At 43.5% G+C, this 25,300-nt stretch overlaps 1 protein-coding gene across 9 annotated transcripts in view; it reads left to right on the top strand.

The window, feature by feature from the left end:
- Positions 1 to 8,591, top strand: part of KDM6A (lysine demethylase 6A) — a 166,473-nt gene extending 157,882 nt beyond the window's left edge. For 3 of the 9 annotated variants that reach the window (XM_064472897.1, XM_064472865.1, XM_064472890.1), the window contains 3 exons: positions 2,789 to 2,915; positions 3,843 to 4,013; positions 4,276 to 8,591. In XM_064472897.1, the coding sequence (XP_064328967.1) occupies positions 2,789 to 2,915; positions 3,843 to 4,013; positions 4,276 to 4,332 (355 nt within the window). In that variant the 3' untranslated portion in view covers positions 4,333 to 8,591. The other 6 variants (XM_064472906.1, XM_064472912.1, XM_064472883.1 and 3 more) reach the window with 3 other exon arrangements.
- Positions 8,592 to 25,300: the final 16,709 nt, after the last annotated feature.

Genomic DNA, 25,300 nt, shown 5'->3' with positions numbered 1-25,300 from the left:
GAAAAGAAATAGAACAGAAGGAAACTTTGCTTTTGGAAGAAACCTGAAGCCTCCTTATATTTTTAGTTAATGTGTAACTCAGTGCTGTCTTGCTAGTTAAAAGACAGAGCAAAAAGTGAAACTTTCTCATGAAATGTTTTTTAAAGATTTAGGATTAACAGTAGAATAATGAGCAAGAACACAGGCAGACAATATGATTTAAAACTTGACTGAGGGAGCGCAACCCTCAAGAAAAGAAAAATTAACCTCAAACCTTTTAGATGGAAGCTAGAAGGACTTTTACAAATGCATCTGAGGAAGAGAAGAATTTCTGAGGTAGTGGGAACATAGTAATAAAGGCTTAAAAAATTAATTCCAAAGTAACTGAAATACTGAGTTCTTTTACAAAAATAGTTTTAGAAATGTAGAAGAACACGACATGGGAGAAATGATTTTGCACAAAATCATGAAGGCAGATCAAATACATTTCTGTGTCGGTAGGGAAGATGTATTACTGAAGGATACAAAGAGTCAGTTTTGCATTGCCATTGGGATGGTCTCCACACTTTGAAAACTTTTACTGGATATCTAAATATTCAAACAGGTTTCTCACTGCCCTTCTAGAATAAATCAGAATGATAACCTTTAAAGTCTTCTCTTAAATATTTGAATTTGACTGGACATGATTTACTCATGCTCTTTATGCCATACCTGTAAAGAACTTGAGCACGAGACGTGGTCCAGATTTTCTGTTAACTGAATTCTCACTGTACAAGAATAAAAGTAGGCCTATAATACTAAAAGCTGAGACTGTTTAACTTGTGCATTGTGACTCTGCTAGACACCTTTCTGGCTTTCTTGAGGCTTCCCATACTGTAGGAAATTGTGGTGCATTTTCAAAGTGATAGTTCGTATGCTTTTTCCCATTCTGACAGCATGAAATAGTTAATGTTTACATTTACAAGTGCCATTACTAGGATCTTAATTTTATCGAAGGAGGGGGAATTCACCTTCTAGCTATTGTTTTGGGCTTTGGTTGCGAATTTGGCAAACATTGCAGCAGTGTTACACGTGCGTTACATTTTTGGGCAATTCTTTCTTCACAAGTGGAACACTAGAAAACTCTTTGAAAATAACACTTTGAAAACTCTTTGGAAGTCAAGAGAGAACAATGGTGGCAAGCGTGCAGATGTGCTTCCAGTTGCTCTTTGGCACACCCAGAGATTTTTCCAGCTAATAGCAGTAGAGAAGAGAAGAATGGTAGCTTTTAAGTTTATTCGAAATCAGGCTGTATTGCATAAAAGAATGCTATACCAAAGTTGCTGAACTTGCCAGAAGCACATCTACGTTAGCCTGACACTCAAGCAAATTAATACATGATCTACTGCATATGGCTGACCTTAGTATCGTAAGTCCCATTAACATCAAACTTGGAAAGTGTTGAAGGACTTAGGGCTAAATGAGCTGTTCAATTTTCTTGAAATTCAGTGTATAAAAATGTGATGTTTAATATAGAAACAAGCTTTCAGTTTTGCATTATTCTTACAGTGAGGGTATTAATGAAGCCATAGACTTGTTTTTAGCAAAGATGAACAGTCTGAGTGTAAAACATCAAGAGGAGAGTATCTCAAAGTAAGCCTAAGATTCTGTTAACTGCTTGGAAACACATGAAAGAAACTATTTTTTTTTTTTAAATACGGAATGTATATATTACATGTTTAAGGCTTTAAAATGGGAGAAGGATCAAGTTGAAAACATTTTGATAGAACTCTTGAGCACTTTGTTTTCTGTCCAATATTTAGACTTCCCCTTACATTTTTTCAGTCTTCCTTCTGCATCTAATGAGTATGTAACATAACCACCCTGTGGAGGAGAAAATTAAAGGCTCCAAAGGCTGTAGCTCAAAGAGGATAGCTGAGAGCTAAAAATTATTGTAAATAACATTGTAATTTAGAAATCTGGCAACTTGTTTTGCCAATTATTTTTTTTAGAGAACATATGTAGCTCATACAATGCTAGAAAACAAGTTAGGTTTTCTAGTACAGAACTGAATAAAATTGTGAAGACAAAGTTTTTTGGGTTTTTTTTTTATCCTTTACAGAAGTATGGCAGAGAATTCTTGATTTTAATTTGATATTTGACGAGTTCTTGCCTTCATAAGTGTTAAAAAAAATGTTTATGTTAATTTTTTTCACCCATATGAAGGGACTTCCTTTTCTACTACCAACCTTTTCCTTTTACATGGAAGGAGATACTTGTTGATAGATTTTATTTCTGCTGTGTGCAGAGTAATTCCTGTCATGACTTGGGTTTCCAGACTTTGGATAACTGAAAGTTTGGTAGTGATGAGGAAGTAACAGTTTTTAGGATGTTAGTTAAAACAGTTCTTCGGATAGGCTATGGTCGTTTACCTAAAATGTAAACAGTTAATTTGAATTTGGCAGTTCAAACTAAATTTTGCTGATAAATTCAGATTTCAAAATAAAATACATGAATTGCTTTTGAAAACACGTTATTTTATTGTGCTTTAGAGAGCATTCATGTGTTCCAGTCAAAAATGAAAGAGACAGCCTGTTTGCAGGGCAAGGGGCAGTACTGAAATGGAACAAATCTACACAGAGGTCCATCAGCATGTGCTCTAACTTCTGTGCAAGTCATGGGTCCAGTGATTCTTATTAACCAGATGTTTGTGAAATCCCAGAGGAAGAGGAAACTCCAATTTACAGGGTCTTGGAAGAAATTTGAGCCTACTTGAATCTTGGTATAAAGTTGCATATTGAACTGAATATACATCTGATTTTGGTTGCAGGTACTGCCTGTTAAGAACTCTCAAACAGTGTCAGTCACTGAGGGAAGCTCTAATTGCTGCAGGAAAAGAGATTGTCTGGCATGGGCGAGCAAAGGACGAGCCAGCTCATTACTGTAGCATTTGTGAGGTCAGTAAAAATATGTGTTGGGCTTGTGTACTACTATGATATTTATTTACATTTTTGTCTGGTCTTCTGTTGTTGCTGCTATTTTATTTTTGCTTTAAGTTACAGCATCTACTATATGCTGTAAGCACGTATTTTTGATGCAGTACTGTCTTCAAAGAAAGCTGTTTTCTAGACATAGGTTGTATTTTGCTGCCGTCTCTTCCGCTGTACTTCCACGGCATTGTTATTCACTAGGTCGATTTTCAATTCTCAGTTATTACAAAAAGTTATCCCTTCCTGCATATAATTTGATCTGCTGAGCTTCATTTTAAAGATGTATCTGTCTTCATTTCAGAAGCCAACAACAGCCCCAAAATAGAGAGAATTTAAGTACATTTTCTTCACAGGATGTACCTTTTTGCTGAAATTTTTTATTCTACTTTCTGTTAATGGTTCCTTTGAAGTATTGGATAATAGTTTGCATGAAGCTCAAAAGAAAACAAAATTTTCCTACCCCCTGAAAATCAGTTTCTAGGTATCTTCTGACTGAACCTCTTGGGCAGGGTGAGCATGTGCCTGAGTAGTAAGAAAATAAATCACAAATGCCTTTTGCAGACAAATTTAAAAAAGAAAAACTAGGTATAATTGTTATAAATCCTCACCTTACTGAGTAACCCCAATTCAGAGTATGAATCCTGCTTTGTCAATATTGACCAAAAACTTTCCCATAGCGCTGTTCATGCAGACATCCTAAGTGTAATATTAGTGGGTTTACAATATTTCACTTCTCTGCTTGAGCCTTAGGAGCATAGGTTTCCCCTGAACAAATCTAATTTTTCTCTTTGCATGCACAGGATAAGGGTGAAAATCTTAAAATACAGTTTTCCTGGTTTAACTTTTTTAAGAAATGAAATTCTAACAGTTGACTTTCTGTTTCCTATCTAATAGGTGGAAGTCTTTGATCTGCTTTTTGTCACTAGTGAGAGCAATTCTCGAAAGACCTACGTCGTACATTGCCAAGACTGTGCACGAAAGATAAGCACGAACCTGGAAAATTTTGTGGTGCTAGAACAGTACAAAATGGAGGACTTGATGCAAGTCTATGATCAATTTACATTAGTAAGTCAAATTAATAAGTGGGTGCATAAATACATTATTTGTAAAGCAATTGTAGGCTGTCTTGGTACTCCATTGTATGAGTACCGTGGACTTTCTGATTCAAATGGAGGTATGGGTTGTGTGTGATGCTTACAGAACAAAACACTGAAGAGTCAGAATTATGTGAAATAGTACAGTAACTTACTGCAGAAAGTAACCGCTGAGTTTTCAGGAAAAGTATGATGTTACAATTCATAAAGTTGTGGCTTTAAAAATCCAATAGAGATCACCTGAAGACCATAACTGGATCAGATGGAGATGGGAAGAATCAGGACAGTGAAGCTTGGAGAAACTAGCACCAGGTTCAAGAGCATCTCTAATACATTGGTTGTGGTATGAAGTCAGTATAGCAGCAGAGCATCCTATGCACTCAGACCCCTTCCTTCCCCTTTCCCACCCATCCCCTCCCAAATCAGCACTGTCCTTCTGCTTAGCAAGTGGATGCTCTCAAACAGTTCTGTCTTTTGGCTTGGGGCCTCCTTTGCATTTCAATTTAAAGCAAAAAGCCTCTTTGCCATTATAGCTTTGTGCTATATATGGCAGCCTCCTGCTTTGAACTGTGTCAGCACAACTGTCCTAACATTTCACCCAGGTTTCGTTGTTTCAGGCAAAGATGGCTTGTTTGTAATCACAATGAAAGCGATGCTGGATTTATTTATAAGCCTTGCCTTTCTGTCAAAGGAGACAAACATTGGATAAAGCGTTATGAGAATTTCATGTTGAATTAAATACAGCAGCCCAGAAACGGCTGTGCCTTTTGACTCATTTCCAGGTGCAACAAAAAAAGTATGTTTAGACAATTACTTCATGTAATGCTAGCGTGGTAAGCTGTGACCTTTTGAGCTAAGGTTCGGCAGAAGAGGCTGTCAAGGGTGCAGGACCATGTCCTCTGAATTTAATTATCTTCGTTGGTCCTTCAGAGCCTGAGGTGGTTGAACTTCAATTCATGCTGCTTCTAGGAGCCCATTGTCGTTGTAGTTTGTGAAATACTGCAATTTCGGAGTGATGATCTGTTATAGAAAAGCATATAAATAAACACCTGTTCTCAGATACGTCATCCAGTTGAGTGGAAATGGGCAAGAATGTTTCTGTATGGAAAAGAGGGGGGAGGGAGGGGTATTTTGTTGTCTGTGTTTATAACATTATATAGGTAACAGTGATGATACTGTTGCTAGAACAAGGGTTCTCAACCTGTGAGTAGCTCCCTCCCCCACGAAAGCCTATACCTGCAGCCCTAAAGCGCGTTAATAATTGTTCTCTTGTGAAATTGGTGTGCACGTTCATTTCTTTTAAAGGGGATACAGTCTCGATTGAGAAGAGTCATAGCCTAAAAGTGACATCTCTCAGATCTAGAAGAGTTGAGGTTTGTTGCAAGTCACAGGACGAAGTTAATCTCAGATGGCAAAGGTGCAATAGGCCCAAGAGAGAGGCTTTGTGTTTGCGGTAAAGTATTGGGAGCAAACATGGGGATCAGCTAGTGTTAGTGTTTCGTAGGTGGGTACTGTGGTATGATTTGAAGTGTCATCAAAGACTGTGAGCTGCTTCTTGAAGGGATTCCACATCATGACAGGACTGATGAGAAGGAAATGCCATCAAAGATTCAATATTTTGATGGTAAGGCCACAAAGTGCAGTACTGGGAAATAGGGATCTTCTAGACCTTGTCTCCTGAAAGCAGGCGGGAACAAGACACCTAGCTTACTTCACTCTTGGGCCATTCTGATGTGGTGTTTGAGGATTTAAAAAAAAAAAAAAACAACCAAACAAAACAATAACAAAAAAAAACCTACCCACAAAACTTTGTCCCCATGTCAGAGAATCTCAGACCCTTTCCACAGATATCCTAACTTATTGTTTAGGTAGAGGGGAAAAAAAAAAACCTGCAAAGCCACAAACGGACAATCCCCCCACCATTGGTAAACAGGTTGAGAATCCCTGTTTTAGAGTACAAAAAGATACAGAGATAGATAGATATATATATATATATATACACACACACTGAGCCCACATGGAGCTCTCTGCTGCCACAATGGGACTTGTTTTGGCAGCTCACCTCGTATTACACAGACGATGCCCACAGCATACTCCAGCCTGCAGTATAGGCAAAATCCTAATGCAGAGTAGTTGTAAAATACGTGTTGTATTTGAGTAAGTTGGAAAAAAAATGCCAGTATCCGCTTGAAAGAGTCCTGAAGTGTAAAAACAGTAGTGTGTGTGACTTTAAACTCTCATGGTTACAGTTTGTGCAGGTTAAAGAACTGAGTTTTACACCCTTGTAGAAAAGGTAATTTAATGTTTTCTTTTTCAGGCTCCTCCATTACCATCCTCCTCATCTTGACATTTTTTCATGGACATTAAATGAAAACTTTTCTGATATTCAGGAAGTGACCCAGTTCTGCACCACTGATTTTTGTAGCTATCCCGTAAGGCTGCTGGCTGAAAGCTGTGTCTATGCAACCTTCCAAGTGCGGAGTGTCAACCAACTGGACAGGAGAGAGCACTGCCTCCTACTCCAGAACTCAAAACAAATAAAGCTCATCCAGCTGTACTTCAAAAAAATAATTCCATGTTTTGTATATATCTGACAAAACTGGCAACATTATACAGACTACTGACTTGAAGACCACCTCTTTTGTATTTCTCTGTTTCTGGGCTGATGAGTTGGTTTCATCCGTTTTTCCCCTTCAGAATTTCCCTTGGAAAAAGTACTAGCTTAGCTGGTCATTTCTTTGTAAGGTAGTTAGAAATTTTAAGTCTTTCTTTGGGCAACTTTTTTTTTTTTTAATGTGAAGAGTTAGGTGATATAAATTTTTTACTGCTTTTATGTTTTTCTGTCTTGTTTTGAAACCATGACGGTTACATTTTTGGTTCCTAAATAAAATTTAAAACAATTAACAGCCAAGTCACAAAGATAAATGGGTTGCACATAGACTAAGGAATAAACTTCAGATTTGTGATTTTTGTTTCTAATCTTGATGTAAATTTACACTATTTATAAATACATATTTATTGCTTGAAAATATTTGTGAATGGAATGCTGTTATTTTTTCCAGATTACCTGCCATTGAAATTTTAAGGAGTTCTGTAATTTCAAACACTACTCCTATTACATTTTCTATATGTAAATAAAACTGCTTAGCATTGTACAGAAACTTTTATTAAAATTGTTTAATGTTTAAAGTTTTTCTATTGTTTGAGTTTTAAAAAGATTTTATGTACAGTGCCCAGTTTTTGTTCTTTTTTTGAATCTGATTATATATATTTTATATATACTCTTGTGCTTGTGTATATATATAATATATATAGAAGCTCGAATATAAATATCTGTATAAAGATTTAGAGACTAAATTTTTCTCGTTTTAAGTTTTACATCTATGGTAGATTTGAGGTGTCTACTGTAAAGTATTGCTTACAAAAGTATGATTATTTTTAAAGAAATATATGGTATGTATCCTCAAGACATAAAATGACCTTCAGACTGGTTTATTGTTAAATTGCACTTTTTGCAATAACAGACCAATAAATAGTTGCTGCCAAAATGTAGTGGTAGAAAATAAGTAACGGCTAAACTTTAAAGAACTCGTGAAGAAAATACCAGCTTTGACAGGAGGTTTGGCACTAGTTTTAGAACGAAAAAGGTGAATTTGAGTTTTGCTGGGGATATTCTCTAGAATTCAACCAAATTGCAACTTCTATATTACAAGATGTTCTATTAACAATCTAAAAAGTTAAGACTGAATCATCTTGGCGTCACTGTTGACCCCAGAAAGGACGTTGTTTTGTGGTATTCTGTTGTATCTTCACATATTTTGTAATACGAATTCACTGGTAAATTTTTGAAGCACTAGGTTTATTTAGGACAAGTTTATAATATATCATTGTAACAGTTTGCAGTTTTAATGATGGTATTTATTTTAAGTTGCTCCTTTCTCATTAGCTTCTTGAAAATGCATTAAATCTAAATTTCACAATTGATAGCTTTCTTACCAGTCAGAGTTGACTGATGCGGAAGGTTCTGCATCAAACAATTTCTCATAATTTCTCATTAGTGGGGTATGTTAGTGATTGCATTGTTAAATTTTTTGTAATCGATGTGAAGTGTTAAAGGCACAGAGCATGCTAATAGTTTCTTTTGAACAAAAAGGTTCGCCTCTTACATTTGTAGCTTCAAACGAAGGGTGTTCTAATGAAGAATCAGTACAGCTTGTCTAATGCTGTTACAACAGTTTAACCGTAGTTGTAAATGACTTTCTTGCTAGTTCTTACAGCAGTCGGACGAAAGGGTGTAGAGATTAAAGAGAAGTATAACAAATGCTCTTGCCAGCAAAATTATCAACTAGCAGTTAGGAAGCCAGTATTTGCAGTTCTGTAAAGGTGTAAGTCTCAGCTCTCGATAACGGACTCTACAAATCATAATTTTTTTACTTATGTATTTTATGCAGTCATCAATATTGTAATCTTGACAAACCATGCTGCAGCTGAAAAGCTACTCCTCTACAGTAGTCTTAAACCCAAATAAAAGCAAGATAACTTACCTCAACTAATGGTAAACAAAAAGTCCTCGTTTCTCAGTGCTGTAAAAGAATATCGCTAACTAGGGAAAGAGCCACCGTGCGCTAACCAAAAGGGCTTGGTACCTTTCCTCCCCTTTGGAAAGGGGGATGCGCCATTGCCAAGGGAGAAAATCCATATTGCACCAATGAACAAGTAGACCGAACGAGTAGAGCGTCAGGCAGTGTTGCTCACTCTGCGTGAGGGTTTTGTCATGGTTTTCAACTGCTTCAGGGCTTTAATATTTTGCCATTTTTCGTACTTCGTAATTACGCTATGCTCCTAACCGATGGACAGTTTTGATCTCTAAGCTGCTATGATTTAGAATGCTTTTGTTTCGTTTTATTAAAAAAGCACAAGTTGATATTTTATCAATTGTAGTTATTACGAAGCACTCCAGCTTCTTAATATACGAAGCGCATGTTGCAAGTGAAACACTTGTAATCTCCGGATGTTTCCAAGCGTTAGCAGCTGGGCAGGGTGGGGGGAGGCGGGAGTCCAAAGCTGAACTGGGGGGACTAATTCGCTTTCCAAGGAACCTGTCTTGGGGCCTTTGAGCTCCACAGCTGAGCCGTACTGCAAGTGATTCCGATTCGCTTGTGGCTACAAGTCATTGTAGCAGGCAGAGATCAAAGTGTAAAAGGATGAAAATGGCCAAAGACATGGCATTTATTGCAAGAATTTATAAAAATAGAGACTGATAGGAAAACAAGGCATTATTAGGGGATGGATAAAAGCAGAGATACAAATGGGGGTTTAAAAGAAACAGTAAACAGTTGAATTAAAGATAAGAGGGAATTAGAAATAAATAGCACCATTTGCTGCTCAACTGTGGATCTGAGAACTGTCCTGGAGAAGCGTGACAACAAAAGCACAGCATACATGGGGAGATGGAATAGTTGCATGTTTGTGAGCTTGATTTAAGTTCTTCTGTAAATATACTATCCTCAACAGAGCATTGGTTTTGAAGCTTTCCTTCAGATATATAACCTGGGAGCAGTATCGCTTTGCTTTTTTGGAGAATTGAAGTCCTACCAGTGGTTACGTTTTAGAAGTAGTGATGTCGGTAGCTAGGTAAGCAAGAACTATTTAAAGAAAGGTCACTGGAAAGTAAGAAGTATCTAGTGACAGAAAATTCCCTAAGCTTCCTAGATGTATGTGGCAGATAACTTGTTGGTCCTAAAGACAAAGTATCCTGAATCCACACCTTTCTAGTTGCCAGAAGGGCTTTCAAAGTAGTATTAAAATGACATTTCTTTGCTTAAATGAGCACATCTTGGCTCAGTTCAGCATAGTATAGCAGGTTCTTGGAACAAAGATGGGACTCTGCAGTTGGTGATATCCTGGCCACATGTACATTTATTGATGAGGAGATGGAAGATGCAAGGATTCGGCTGAGATGATAGGGAAGAGGGTGCTCATCCTTGGTTGCTGCCCTGACCTGAGAAGGGGCTCAAGCCTGAGCTTCTCTAGGTCAGAGCTGTTTTGTCTGGATCCATAGCAGAGTCGTGGCCCAATGATTCAGTGGCCGGGATGGGGCCAACAGATAAGGGCAGTAGGGAAGCTTCATCTTCCATGGCTGCTTTAGCCAGTGTGGGAAGCAGGCAGAGGAAGCATTCCAGTTGGGCGATCAGTAATACAGCATGGGGAAAAGGCTGCTGAGGGTGGTGATTTACCTCTGGGGCGGGTCAAAGCCAACCACTATTGACTGCTTCCGCTGTGATGTTGCTGACAGAGGAAGGAGGGATGCGGGTGATGCCCAGACAAGTTCATGCTGAAGCTCAAGTTCAGGCAAGCTCAGTGCAGGGCTGCTACCTGCAGGGCCCCACGGAGGAAGGCACAGGATGCCGGGGAGGAGGCTGCTAGCAGGGCACCAATGCAGGCGTAGGGCCCGCCAGGCCCAGGGGCAGCCTCCTTCCAGGAAAATAATGGCATTCTTCCAAAAAGCAGGGAGAGCAGGACATATTCAGTAACTGGGAAAAAGCGGGGGGAGGGGGAAGGAGGAGAGGACAGATGTCCTCTCAGTGCCAGGAGCTACGTGCAAAGCTAAAGAAAATAACAGGTGGAGAGGGAGAGCAGCCTCCGTGCTGCCCGCAGAGCCCAGCCCACACGGCGGGAGGTGATGTGGGGTGGGGTACCATGTAGCCATGTGTTTAGTCTAGGAATGTGGGGGCAGCGCCTGAGCCCCACAGGAGCTGTCACCCTGGATCTGGGCTGGAGCCCATGGGCTGGAAGAACTTGAGTGGATTTTAGCAGCCTTGCTCTGGAGGAGTGGTGCTCGGCCCCATCCCAGCAGGCTGGGCTCTCCCACCGCTTGCAGCAGCAGCCTTGGTGATAACATTCCCTCCCTCCCTGCTTAAGAGGCAAGCACCCATTAAAAGATTTAAACATTATGGGTCAGGTGCAGGTATCCTTACTTTGAGAAGCCATAAAAGCATACTGGAGGGATGGAGGAAGGGAAAAGGCACCTCATAGTGACAACAGCAGGATGGGCTCAGCTTCCAGCTCCACTACTTGGGCAGTACTGTCAGCGTTTTACAGGTGACTGCCAGACTCCTGTTGCCATGGGCCTTGTTAAAGCATTAAAATACAATTGCTGCTGCCCCTGCCTGGGGAACGGCAGGGCATTGGGTATACAGAACAGTTGGGATACATGTGTGGAGGTGGCATGGAAATGGATTTACCATTAGAGCCCGCTGCCTCCCTCCTGTCCTGCCCCTGAGCTCCTGATGGGCAGTGGTTCCACTCTCACAGAAGGCAGCATGATCTGGTTTCTACCAGGATGGAGCACTGGTCTCAGATGGCACATCCCACAATTTTTCTTGATAGGAGGTATTTTCAGGCTTGGTTTAAATGTGCGCTGTTGCCCAGGATATAGGGAGCGACACATGGTTTGGAACTGAAGCCGGAAGGGAGTCAGGGCCAGAATGGGCATAGGAGAGAGTAATTTAAAAGTAGTAAAGCCCAGGCAAATTGGCAGGCTAATGGTTAAACTAATGGACTAAAGCACTAACTCCTTCATGGAGCTGGGAGATGCTCGGAAGAATCCCACCCGAAGCAAAGGTGTGCAACCCAGCCATTGCCAGAGCCCATGGGAGCACTGAAATGTGGTACAAGAGAGTTGGTTGTAAAGTAGAGGCAAAAACTTAAAATCATTGAAAGGGGCAGAAAGGACACCACAAGAGAAGACCGAGAGTAGTGTAAGATATGCCAAGTGACATGTGGCTGGGCTATCATTTATATTAGTCTTCTGGGCACAGAGGAAGATGAACAGGAATAAAGACTATTTTCAGCCCTTCCCTCCTCTGTGCTTTTCAGCACCAAACCAGTGGGAAACTGAGTAGTCTTTTGAGGAAACTGGACTTTTCTTGTGGCAGTGGTCAGGTATCTTTAGCTTTCAATGCCATATGCAAAGTGCAATGTGCAGTTCACATCGTTGCTGCTGCTGGAGTTTTAATCTGTTAATTATAAGATATGGAGAGTTTAGGGTTTGGGGGTGGGTTTTTTTCCAGTATGTCGTTGGCAGGGGGCTGTACCACAGGCTGGCTGACTTCTGCAGCAGTAGCTGGAAGGACTATTGCAGTGCCTGGAGAAGGCGGAGGGGTGGGCAATGGGAGCAAACAGGGTTTGGTCACCTCCTGCCTGCAGGCAAGTTTCAGGTGTGTGCAAAAATGACCTATTTAAGAACCAAAGTGGACCTCAGATAGGAGTGCAGTATGGCTAGTGGAGGATAAACAAGCCACCAGGAATTGCCTCACCTGGGCTGTGAAAAAAAAGCCAAGGAAGATAACTAGCAGCCAATCGGAGTTGCCACAGTGGGTTTTTTGGGGGGATGTGTGTGCCGAGGAGTTTTTTGAGGGTAGTAGCACTGGGCAGGGTGTCCAGCGCAATGCAAGAAGAACATCTGCTGTAGTTTCATTCCAGTAGTCCAAGGCTACCTCAAAGGGCCAATGCCTTCATAGCTGAAGGTCTGGAAATGCATACGAGGGGCTCAGGAGCTGCTGGCAGGCTCAGGGCAGACTTATGGCTCTGTATTTACATGCAGGACCTTGTCTTGCTTGTGAGATCCCAGCATTCTCTCTGCTGTCCTGGATTAAATGCTAATGATTTGGGGATGTATTCATTGCAAACAGGGCAGCTCTGCCAGCTCCTGTGTTGGGCGTCAGGAAGAAGGAGGAGCAAGGGGGAGCTGGCCCCGCTGGGCAGTGGAGAGCAAATCACACCAGCCCTGCCATCCATCCTGCACAGCGGCTGCTCGTGTCCCCTGTGGTGTAAGAGCCTTTTAGTAGCACAACAGCAGTTTTCCCTGAGTTCTGCTGCTTGCGGAGAGCCCAGGGCAGGCCTGGGTGCTCACCCACATCCCCTGGGGCTAGATCAGCCCTGGAGGCTGATCAGCAGGAGCTGTGAGGTAAGTTGGAGGGGGTTTAGGGCTGTTGCTCCTTAATAGTCTGCCCAGCCTTTTATCTGCTTATGCTTCCCAGGCTGTTGCAACCCTGAAAGCATTGTAAGAGCACACGGGAAGGTAAGGTTTTGGGTGGCAAAGTGACCGTGGTTATGCTTGAGGAGGCAGAATCAGCCTGGGCAGATCACCTTAGGGGTGTTGATATGCAGTCATGAGATAAGGGTACATATACCTGATACCAGGCTGGCAGATTTAAACATAAAAAAATAAAACATTGGGTTTAGTGGCAGGTTGGCTGAGTATGTTACTGAGAAACACAAGTGTCGGCTCAGCCCAGTGGTGCCCCGTGGAGGTGCCATCCCAAGCACTCAAATGGCATGATGCTAACATGATTTGCAGCAAAATACTGCACTGTGGCCAAGAGCCAGCCTACAGCAGGTCATGGACTGTTAGCCATCTTCAGAGAAAAAGGCCTCGGTCTCACATGAATTAGGTTTTCCTTCGTCATTATCCATCACAGCACTCAAATGCAACAGGAGATTTTGGTATTCCTAAACATGGATGAGGGAGATTCCTGCGTCTGTGTGTACCTAACTGTGTTTGTAACTGTGTGGTTATAAGTAAAGTTGCAGCCTGAGATTTAAATCCTTCTTCAGGATCTTTCAGCTTTTACCTGTGTGCCCTGGTCAGGCATTCGACAGGGTTATCTCTGAGACAGACACAGCAGCAAACATTTCCCCTGAAAAAGAAAAATGAAAAGAACAGGGAGAAAAAATCACTCGTTTATGAGAAGCGTCTTAGAGGTGCAAGTATACATTTTTTAAAGGTAGGAGACCAGGAAGAAAAGGAACAAAGTCTAGCAGGGCAAAAATCTGGGCAGGCAAAAACTTATTTCAGTGAGTGCTCAGTGATCCGCCCTCAGTTCGGGTTAGCAGAGGAAAAATATATGTGTCAGTAGTCGATGATACCTTTGAAAAGCCACTTCTTCAACTACAAAGTAAAGAGCAAAGGTGGGATGAGTTTTCCAGCACTGAACAAAGTAAGTTGTCAATTATCATAAGTGCAACTTCAGTTCCTAATTTTCAAAATCAGTGCAAAACTCTCTTTACAGAGCTCGAAGGAGCCTTTAGCAGTTATTGCTGTGTTATGAAGAAAACCGTAGATAATGTTGTGTATGGCCTATTTACACCATTGCAAGATGGGAGAACATAAGCCAGCATACGAATGAAGTGCTGCTGTGCTTGAATAGGCATTTGATTGCCCTACGCGCACCAGGAGCTGGCTATTTCAGCTCTGTCTGGTGTTTCTTCGGCCCACCAGTCCCACTGGCCCTGCTGGGTAAAAGCCTGAAGGCTTGCCAGCACAACCCATGGCTTCCTTCCCTCTGGGCCGTAGCTATGAGATGTTTTGGGTATGATGCTGGACAACACTAAGCTGTGCGTTAATGTGGAGATGGCACTAGAAAAATCAATTTGGCCTTCAGCACGGAAATGTTCCCAGCCCCTAAGCTCCAGCAAAGGCCCGTCCCGTCCCCACCACCTCCTTTTTCTCAGCAGTTCTCAGCACCCTGGGGGTGCTGGGGGTAGGGGGGCAGCCCCAGCAGAGGTACTGGCTGCCGAAGGACAGTGCTGGGGCAGCTTGGCAGCTTCTCCCCTTGCTGGTCACCACCAGCCAGGCTGCACCACCTGGGTTCCCCTTCACGCCGATCTGGCGGGCACTGCCAGGCAAAGGGGGAACATGCAGACCCACGAGGGAAAACACTTGAGTTCTGCTGAGAGTCTTAGGAAGGGATGAGGAGGTTTGTGCTGGTGGATTTTGGCACCTGGAGGGAGGATAGAGGAGTGGGTGCCTTTGCTTCACTCTTTCCTTTCCTCCTTGCCAGTTATTACCCACGTTGAGCATTTCTGCATTCAGAGCAAATCCCCAGGGAGCTCACGTGTTGCATGGGCAATGGATACAGGGCAGCAGTGGGTTTACAAGGTAAGAAACTTGGGGGTTTGTGGCTGGGAAGAAGCAAAGTGCATTTCTTCTCATTTTCCAGAAGCTGGGTGGTATGTCTGCTTTCAAAAACTTGAAAACACAGAAGAAAATCTTACAGAGAGGGAGAGCTGCTCACTGTTCTCTCTTTTTTTGCACCACCTTCTTCATCTGCTTACTTTGGCAAGCTATCAATCTGCCATAGGAGAAACCCTCTTTGTCTCTCTTCTGGCAAATTTTTTTGCTTCTGCAATGTCTTGTATGCTTTATGTCCTAATTATGGTGCTTTTCAGTGGTTGTGCTCATCTCTCCTCAAAATACACATCACCTTCCCTTCACATTTATCTCCATGCTGTCACTGCCAATCATCCTTAATGTAGCCTTTCTATGCATTGACATGCTCATTGTGTCTCAGCCATGCTCATCACCTTCTCTCAGTGTATTTAGTGCTCAAAGGGGAGCAAGAATTTGGGTTTGAGGAGCAGGCTGGCATTAGGAGAAACTTCCAAGCCAGAGGATATGATAAAGAGATTAGCTCAATACTATACGTAGGTCTGTGCCAGTCACTAACAACGACAAATCCACCGGGTTACAAGAAAAATAGTTCTTCTTAAAGTAGGCATTTATTTGTCTTGTTGCAAGTTGACTCATTTGCTTGGTCTGTCTGAGAAAGCATTAAGTGTCTTAAAGGTTTTTAAATTGTGAAGGCTTAATGTCCCTTCAGTGCTCCTCCACCTTAGTCTCCATTATTGAAATGCTGATTTAAATGTTTAACTTGAATGACTCTGATTTTTTTCTTTGGTTTGCTTGGGCTTGCCTCTTGCCATGCTCAAATGCTCTGACTAAAGTAGTTGCTTCCCTGCTGTACAGGTCACATCTTTCCCTCCCCTGCCTCCATCCTTTACCCACCCCATGATATTGACCTGAAAATCTATTCGCTTCATCCTCACTTCTTCAGCCGGAGCTGTATGGTTTTTGAAGACGCATGTGCCCAGTCACATTTCCCCCTCTCTGCTACAGCCTGCACATCTTCCCCCATGGGAGGCTGCTGCCTGCCCATGCCGGGCTGAGCTTCAAGCCCCCTTGCACTGCGCTCCTCCACCCAGGATGTCCTTCCCATATCAGAGTGTCTCGCTCCTCTTGCTGATCATCTCTGCGTACTCCTGACCTGCTCCCCTGAGTCTTGGCTTGGTTTTAGGTGATTTCATATGGCAAATGAAATGCCGATGCTAGGAAATGCCTGAAGGTATGGTTGTGATGTGTGGTGTCAATTTAATGATGTGCCACTGTTGTGTTGCAATGGACTCTGAGCTCAGCAGGCAGGGGCACCTCCTGCTTCCAGGGGGCTTCGGAAAGGACTGTGGGACAGGATCTTTGCTGGAGGGGACATTATTTTATTATGCCCTTTCCCCTGAGGTCTGCAGTGGTTATCAGGTCAGTAGTGGAAGGAAATTGTGATCCAATTAATAGGTAATGACTAGAAAGAGTTGGGCTGCATTTGCATTTTTTTGCAGTTTCTGCCTCCTGTAATGTATTTGCTGCATCTGTTTGGATGGCAAGTTCCCCCAATCAGTGTTTATCTCATCTGACGTGGGGCAGCACTGACAGAAGCACAGCACCTTGCACCACGAGGTTCTCTGCCCTGCCTGGGGGGTGCCATGTCAGGGTCATAAAAACCACCACTGAGCAGAAAGTACCTGACAAAGGGGGTCAGAAAAAAATCATATGAGAGAAGAAAGCATAGGGAAGGTGGGAAACGTTAAAGAGAAAGGAGAGAACGGGGGTGTTTTTCTTTTAACATTTTCAATGATGTGGCCAGACCATGTTCCCTTAGTTAAATTGGAATTGAAGGACCTGGTGGCTTGGGTGATAATGACCTTTCGCTAATTCTTCTCTTCCCAATCCACTTTTGTCTCCTTGGGCACACACCCAGAGGAAGTTTTTCCCCTGGTGCTTCTCTGGCAGTGGTGACTTCTAGGAAACAGTTTGTTTTCCCTCTTTCAAGCTGCCAAAGCAGCCCAGATCTCTGCGGTGCCTGTGCAGAGCTCCTCTGCATCCTGGCTCCGGGGAAGAGCAGTGACCTGGCATCAAGGGCCAGTGGCAGTGGGGACATCTGCTGTGAGCAAATAGGGTGATGGTTACACTTCATCTCAGGGCAGGGAAAGGGGTCCTCCTCCCCATCAGCTTGTCTCAGGGCAGAGCTGGGGGAGCACTACCTGGTGCTCACCAAAGTCCTCTTTCATTTCAGTTCAGAAAACACAAAGTTCTCTATTTCTGGAATGAGTAATTGCCCCTTAGCAAGGAGGCTGGGGTCTCTGCAGTCCTCCTGTAGAAATGACTGGACCTCAGCAAATGTAAGGGAGTGAGGATGGTTAGAAGAAAAAGCAGCCTTATAGCCACAGACAGGCTGTTTTGGATGAGATATCAAGAGGGCACAATCATGGTAGTTAATCTCTCAAAAAACCCAAGGAGGACATAAGGATACTTGAGGAGGGACAGGGTCCCGAGCTTCCCTCCTTCTCTCCTTCCCAGGCTTTGCCTGGGAGGAAGGCAAGTTGTCCAAACCCAAGATTTCCGAACCCTAAAAAGCAAACAAACATCAGGTCAACTCTCTTGGACCATTTTGAATCTATCAGAGGAGAGAAACTTGTATAAATCCACATACAGCCACTGAAAGCCCTTTCGGACGTTGAAATAGAGAGTCTCTCGAGGGTTCCTGCCCTCTGAAATTAAACCGGGTATACTTTTGCCTGATGACTTGCTTTTGATTATGGTGATGATTTGTTCTGAATGAACAATTCCAGGCACAAGAAGTGGCTAGGTTGGCAAACAAATGTTTTAATAGGTCTGGGATCTCAAAGCTCCCATGTGCCATTATGCAGAACGCTCTCCCTCCCACTCACAACACTGATGTTAAGATGGTTCCTCTGCATCAGGATAAGCTTATTTCCTTCAAGTTGGGTTGTGTTTGTTTTTTGGTTTTTGTGGGTTTTTTTCCTCCAAAGGGACTTATCAGTGGAAAATTAGGGTGTTTTCTTGAGACGACAGTGAGTCAGTAGTAGCTATGTTGCAATAGATTTATTCATAAATATTGTTAAATTCTTCACATCTTTAATTTTATGCACCCTGCAAAGCTAAAGATTCCTTTCCACTGAGGAAGATGTTTCCTTGGTCATCGGAAGGAGGGCGCCCGACCACAAGCTGGGATGTCACCTCAGGAGCCCCAGCCCTCACTCCTGGCTATTCCTGTGACCTTTGAAATTCACTTGGGCTAACACATCAGGTCAAATCTCCAGTGCTGCATTTGGGGAGGAATGTAAGAAACAAGACGAAGAGAGATCCTTCTCCTGTTGTGTCCTCCCACTGCCCTCTAATACCTGGAGTGGGAAGTTCCTCCTCAGTCACCTCTCTTCAGGCTCACACCACCTTGCAGAGCTGACCTCCCCCTGGGAAAATCCTCCCATGCCTGTGCCCATATGGTTGTCTCATTTTCCTCCATGCTGCACCAAAACCCAACTCTTTCCATGCTCCCTTGGCAGGCTAAGCTCCCCAGAGCCCCTGCCCCAACTGCTGCTCTGCTCATTGTTTTCTCCCGATGATAAGCATCTGCCTTGAACAGGGTCGTACTCACCCCGTATGTCCCCTGACTTGGCAGTGAATAACTGAGAAGGGTTCCTCACTCCCACCCTCTGGGTAATATTTTCATCAGACCCATTATTTGTCAGCTTTCCCAAACAGCAGCAGCAATGTTCTAGCCAAGGCAGGGTGCATGGCCTCCCACCCTGCCCTCTGTAGAGGCTCCTTACCCTCATAAATGGGGATAAATGCAGTGGGTTTTACCTGATTTCGCTCTTAACAGATTCACTTAAGCTACTACTATTTCTTCTTTGAGGGACTGCCTGTGAATATCATTGCAAAATACTGATTTCTTTGTTCCTTGGGCCTCCTTGCACTGAGATTCTGTGCTGGCCACAGCAGCTCTTCTGGCAGGGTTTCCACTTCTGATGTGTTTGAGAAAGGGTTTATTGTCAGCCTCCATGCTGTTAGCAAGTATTTCCTTGGATTTCTCTTCTGGGGCTGTCTTCTAGTAGTCTTGCATCTAATTTGCCTAATTTCTGCATCTGAGTTCTACTTTTTGAAGGCTGTCTGTTTGCTTTTAATCCCTCCGTTGCGCTGCTGTATAGCCACCTGGGGTACATGTGTATTTATTTTTTTATTTATTGTCGGTACACATTTACTCTGAGCTTCTAATGTGGTGCCTTTAAACAGATCCCACTGCGGCAGGGCTCTTCAAGAAAAACTTGGGCAGACATCACAGAAGATCAGGCTTTCCTGTTGGGCTCCATATATGGCTTAAAAACTTAAGTCATGAAGCAGCTCACAGCTGCCCTTGCAACCTGCAAACCCAGCCTCAACAAACCGCCCTCTGGATGAGTTCACTCGTCTGCCATGTAGCGTCCCTCCATCCTCGTCTGGCAGCAGGAGGTGATTTAGGGGGCTGCGTCTAGGGCCTTTGCCCCTACGTGCTCTAGAAGAAGCTGGCCGGTGTCTCAGAGCAGGAATGGGTGTGCTCACAGATCCGAGTATGCAGCAGGGAAAAGAACGACTTTGTAGTCACAGATTTTCCAGTAATTCTTAATTTTTGCCTCTGTAGTACTGAAAGTCCTCTGTCCTTTAGTTCAGTCTGTGTTTCTGTCAAATTTAAGAGCAACCCTTCTCATAAAATCCCGTGAATACAGACATCCCTGGGGATGACAGTCTTTTGAAGACTCTGGTCCAGTTAGAAAAGTCCTGGTTGTTTCCATGGCTTTTGGCCTTTTATACTTCACCCTTGATTTGCCAGTGCTGAGGGGTTAGACTTTTTTTTTGGTAAATATATATCTATATATTTTTGGTGGAACTTCAAGGTCATATTCATACTCATGTCCTCCATTCAGAAGCTACTCTTTTCTGCCTGTCTTCCCCAGTAACTTTATATTGCTGTATATACAATCCTTCAGTCGTGCAAAAGCTGTATTTTTAGAAAGCTCTGCTTGGCTCCTACCTAGGGGTGTGCAACCATAAAGTTCAGCACTGCTTAGCCAGCCCTGTTCTCCCTGCAGCCAGACCTTCACACTCGTTAGGTGAAACACTCGCTCAGTCGGTAACCCCAACACTACCGTTGGAAAAAAAAGTCCAACAGCCTAACTTTGGAGAGCCTTTCTCAAAGTGTGTTGACAAAGCAACTCAATGGCTGTTTGTTAGATTTTCTTGCCATTTTGCTCACAGAATTCAACACAAGTTGAAGCTTCCTACACAGCTTTTTTTCTTTCACACTCTTGTAGGCACAAAGAGAAACCCCTGTCAAGATTTGTCCCCAGACAATACAGCCAGTAGATGGAAAACACATGAGCACCAGACATCACTTGCTCATCACTTGTTCATCAGGCAGCTGCTGCCGTCCTTTGGCATGTGGGATGTCTAATCTGGCACAGGCTTCGTGTGGCAAAGGCACCTGGTGGGGTCCCCCTTTCCAGAGGGGCGACAGGCAGGGCAAGCAGCACCACAAGTGGAAATGGGAAAGGATAAATAATTTGTTTCCTGAAACCTGGACAACTGTTCCCATCCCTTGCCCACTTGCTTGAAGGGATTCCGTTTTCAAACACCAGCGGTGATGCAGTGACTGCCTTCAGGGACATCTGAAATGGTGGCAAGTGCCCCAGTTAGGAAAAGAGATGTTTAATCGCAGCACTTCCCCCCAGCAGCAGCATTCTTCCAGTGCCTTTCTCCTGCCCTTCGGCAGTACCTGAACTGTACATAAATCCCTGCTTTGTTTTACTAGTAGAAATAGTGCAAACATGTAAGGGCACTTTCTTTTCTCCAGCTTGAGGTGGTGGGAAAAAAAAATTAGTAAATGTTTACAACTGCTCCAGCCAGAGCGGAGTGAAAACCCAAAGGGGAACTTCTCTTGCTGTCCCTGTACCAATAATATGAACAGAGGGAGGTTTTCATCCTTGTGAAAAGTCTCTGCTTTTTCCTAGTGACTTGATTATTTTTTCAGAGGAAGAAAAAACCCCACTATTTTGAGACATCACTAGAGGAATGAATTTGACAAGCGTTTATGCAACTGAATGTTTAAATTTTGAAAGGAAAAAAAAATCCAGTATGACTGACAAGGTCCTCTTAAAACACATAATACGCTGAACCTTACATGACACTTCTGTGGGTGTTAGTCTAAAAAGCTATCTTTACATGCAATGTAGCAAAAGAACTGTGTAAGGCAAGGATTGTAGCTATATACATCCTTGCTGAGTAGTACTATAGAATTGTAAAACCTGACAAACTTGTTCTCTTAAAGCTCCATGTCCCCAGGGAAGAGGCTGGTGTATTCTTGTTCTGTCAAACACCTGAAAAGTTTGCTTTAGACTAACTATTGTTTATTCTCTATGTTGCAGCTGATCCTTAAAGAGGTGAGGGGCTTGGACTTCGAGAGGTGGTACGTGGGCAGCTAGTAGAGGTGAAGAATGACCTCTGGCTCTCGCAGGAGCTCATTGTCCTTTTCCTGTTGAGGAAACGTTTGCCTGATTGTTCCCCTCGAAGGTTAGGAGAGGGCTGTGGGTTCTGAAGCCAGCCCCATCCCAGCCTGCTCACAGGGAGAGGTGAGAAACTCAGTGGTGGAGTTTTGATGGGTGTTGGGGCAGGAGTGAGGAGTGCCAGCAGCAGTGGGGGCTATTTCACAGGGCAGGCAGCATCCTTCAGCTCCAACTGGAGACTAGTGGAGAAATGGAAACTTCCTCTTGTTGCTCCAGAAGAGCAAAAATGTAAAATCCAGCAAGTAAAACTATGCCAGAAACACAGTGTTTCTTTTTTCTTTTCAGTGAGAAAATTGGCTTACGGCTGCTGCCCCATCCCTTGTGGTGGTTTATGCACAGATGGGTAACCCCACTATTTTCTTCTCTGGGTTCAGCCACCAAACAGTCGCCTCTAGCTTCTCCTCTTTCAGGAGGTCTTGTCTCCATGCGAGGTGTGTAGACCCCAGCTTTAAGGGCTGACAGCTCATCACACATGATAGAGGTGACTGAGGCGAAGGGGTCTGGCCACCTCCATGTCCACCCCTTCTACAGGGAAGGATCTCCAGCAGCCTTGGGCCAGCCTCCAGCCCAGTTCAGTTGAAGCTTCAACTTGAAGCCACATTGCTCTTGTTTCAAGTGTTCCAATGGTGGCGACCCTGCAGCTCCTATATCCATTTCTATGCTGTTCTTACTGCAGCCCATCTAGCCCATTACCACAGAAGCTCACAGTCCTGTCCACCACTGAAATGCAGAACAGGTTATTCCCATCCCTCTTGCTTTTTTTCATTGCTTGAAGATCTTTATCAGGTGTCCCTCCCTAGCTTTCCATCTGTCTTTTCCTCTCTCTTCACTTTTTCTGGACCTCTGGGTCTTGCTCACCTTTCCTTGGGGGTCTTTTGTCAGTTGTTCAAGTCTTCCTTGAGAAGCAGTGCTAAAAACCCACCAACACCCTCTGGCTGAGACTGTCCCCGTGTGGAGGACAGCAGATAGATTTGGCCATTTTTTCTAATCCATAAGAAAGAAACTGTGCACGCCTCCCCCAGCCTTCCAATGGACTTGCCATGAGTAGCTGTTTACATTTAATTTTCCTTTCCCTGAAAATCATGTTTATTTGTTTTTAATTTCAGGATGGTTACCAAGTTCCTTTCAGCACTGAATTAGAGAAACATAGGAAAAAGTAGAAGGTAGACTCACCTATTAATCAAATTAATGCATCTTGGTGAACCAATTCAGAATACCATGGTGCTGGCTTTTGTGATTTTATAATATCTCATGATATTCAATATTTTTGTTAAAGCTCTACTTTCCAGATTCATGTGATAATGGGAGAAGCTGAGGTTTCACTTAGGCAGAACTAGCAATAAAGTATCTAGAGCACCTGGCTGCAGAGAGTAATTGGCAAATGGGACCCAAGTGCATCCTAAAGTCTCAGAAAACCAGAAGGCAAATAAAAAGCACCTGCAAACAACTGTTGTTGGCTGAGCTTGCTGGAAAGATGCTTGCAAGAAATGTGCTTGTCTGGCTGCTCCCATGGACAGGAGTTTTTGAACGCTGATTCCAGGTTCTCCAAAATGCTGTGATGTTTTCTGGACAGCCTGGTGTGGGAAGCTGGGAGTGGTGTGGGAGAAGAGATGCAAAGTGAGGCAAGAAAGTATCACCCAGAAAAGCTATGGAGTGGGAAACCTGGACCTTCAAACCCCCCAGGACCAGTCATAACAGAAGTGCCCTCTCCTAAAAAGCCTTTGGGGTGCTGTGAGTGTTACCACATACCTTGACTTCAGACACCTATGTGGGTTTTCCCAGCAACAGCCAGTGTCTCGGCCAAGGGTGCTGGTCAGGAGGTGTCAGAACAGCCCACACTCAAGGGGCACAGATGTACCTGTGGCGTTTGGCAGCATGAGGCCACTTCAGAGGCTCTCTCCGTCCGTGCTGTTTCCCCTGTGCATCAGCCACATCTTAATAAGAGGGTGGCTGAATGAAGACGAGGGTGCAGAGTGAATAGCACCAGATGTATTGCCCGTGGATGGGAAGCAGTTTTTACCAATTTTCCACTTTCTGCGATGAGGATGTGTTTCAGCCAACTCTGCCAGGGGGCTCTCTCTTTGGTGGGAGGAGAGCATGAAAAATACAATTTAATGCCACCATTGGCTGCTTCTCCTTCCCAAGGGACTGTGTGGGACAGGGGGCAGCGGCACGAGCACCACGGACACCTGTGAAGGTGCTGACTGAGGATAATATGTAGAAAAGTGGTGAATTACGCTGGGTGAAACTGCGACAGTTGCTTGCTATGGGCCACCCATATGCAGTCCCCATCCCCTGAGAAATGACAGTGTTAAAATATACAACAAGACAATATATGGCAGAACATACAGCTTTACAAATCTCTTGACGTGAAAACTTTAAAAATATGTGGGATATGGGGCAGTAAGAGAGACACCCAATAAACTGTTGGACATAAAGGCAGCTACAAACTACCCGCAACTGAAGGAAGCACTGAGGCAGACTGTGAGACTGGTGGAAGACTTCTCCTGCCATCCTTGTCCTGCTGCAGAAACATTTTAAGCTGTTACCAGGAACAGTTTGCAGAGGCTCATACAAAGCCACTGTCAGAAATAACTTGAAGGCAGAGAGGAAAAAATTGCTCGAGAGTTCTTTTGGGAAGGATTAGGTTTAAAATAATTGCCATTTATAAATTAATTTCACATCCTTTTGGAGCTTGGCCTACTAGCATTTCAAGGCTTGACTGGAGCTGGCAGACAGGGTGGGCACTGGTTCCAGGGCTTGACTGCCAAGAAAAAGGAAAATATTAAGAGAAAAAGTTGGCAATGAAAAAAAAAAAGCCAGGGAAATATAGGGAAATGAGATTTAGTTTAGGAAAATTATTGTTCTTTGAGCCATGGACTGATTTTATGGCTGGCCTATTAGTCAGAGTCTTACATGAGCCTGGCCTTTGTAATCGATGTCTGAAGAGAAACTGGTGGTGAACACAGCTCCCAGCTCTTTAATAATTTTTAAATCCATGATTCTGTTATTTTTACTCATGGTTTCTTTTTTTTTTATTTAATTTCGTATCTAAGTTTGAAAGCGGTAGGGAGACTCCTCTTAGCTTCACCAACTTTGAATCAAGCTGTGCAAAAATAGATGCCACATGCCTCAAGACTTTTGCTGCAGTCTTTCCAACTGAGTCCAAGCAGCAAAGTAAGACCACAACTCTTTTGTTTCTTAAACCCAGTATTTTAGGATCATGAGTTATTGGGGTCCAGCCAAAGCCTGTGTGACACCTCTTAGTACTTTCACTCAATGCTGGATTGGACCTGAGAGATCTGGGCTTGCTCCTGCTGTTCTCTATGGTGCTGAGCACATGCATCCCCTCTGCATTTCCCTGGGCTAGTTTAATAGCAGAGAGATGCTCTACTGCCCAGGAGACCTTTTACACTGAGCCACACAGCAGATGAACAGCCCATTTCCAAAAGAAAAATGTGCATGGTGAAAATAAAAATGCCTAGGACACATGGGAGAGGAGCGAACCCAGTGTGGAGCCCTGTTGAAAGGGCTGCTTCTCTTTTCAATGCAAGTCAAGACACTGGTAAACCAGAAAGCTCTGTAAGAGAGGCCACCCTGAGTCTGCGAGGACTGGAGCAACTGTGAAGACATCTCTGCACACCACAGCTTGGAAATAGTTTCTGCTGGGGCATGGGCAGACCAGGCCAGTTCTTCATCTTAGTGCTTTTTTGGGCACCCTGTGGTGTGCATTTTTAGTTACGGCTG

Source organism: Phalacrocorax carbo, chromosome 1 (assembly GCF_963921805.1).
Source record: "Phalacrocorax carbo chromosome 1, bPhaCar2.1, whole genome shotgun sequence".
Classification (NCBI taxonomy): Eukaryota; Metazoa; Chordata; class Aves; order Suliformes; family Phalacrocoracidae; genus Phalacrocorax; species Phalacrocorax carbo.
The sequence above is the reverse complement of the archived record's forward strand: the minus strand, read 5'-3'. Positions and strand labels throughout refer to the sequence as shown.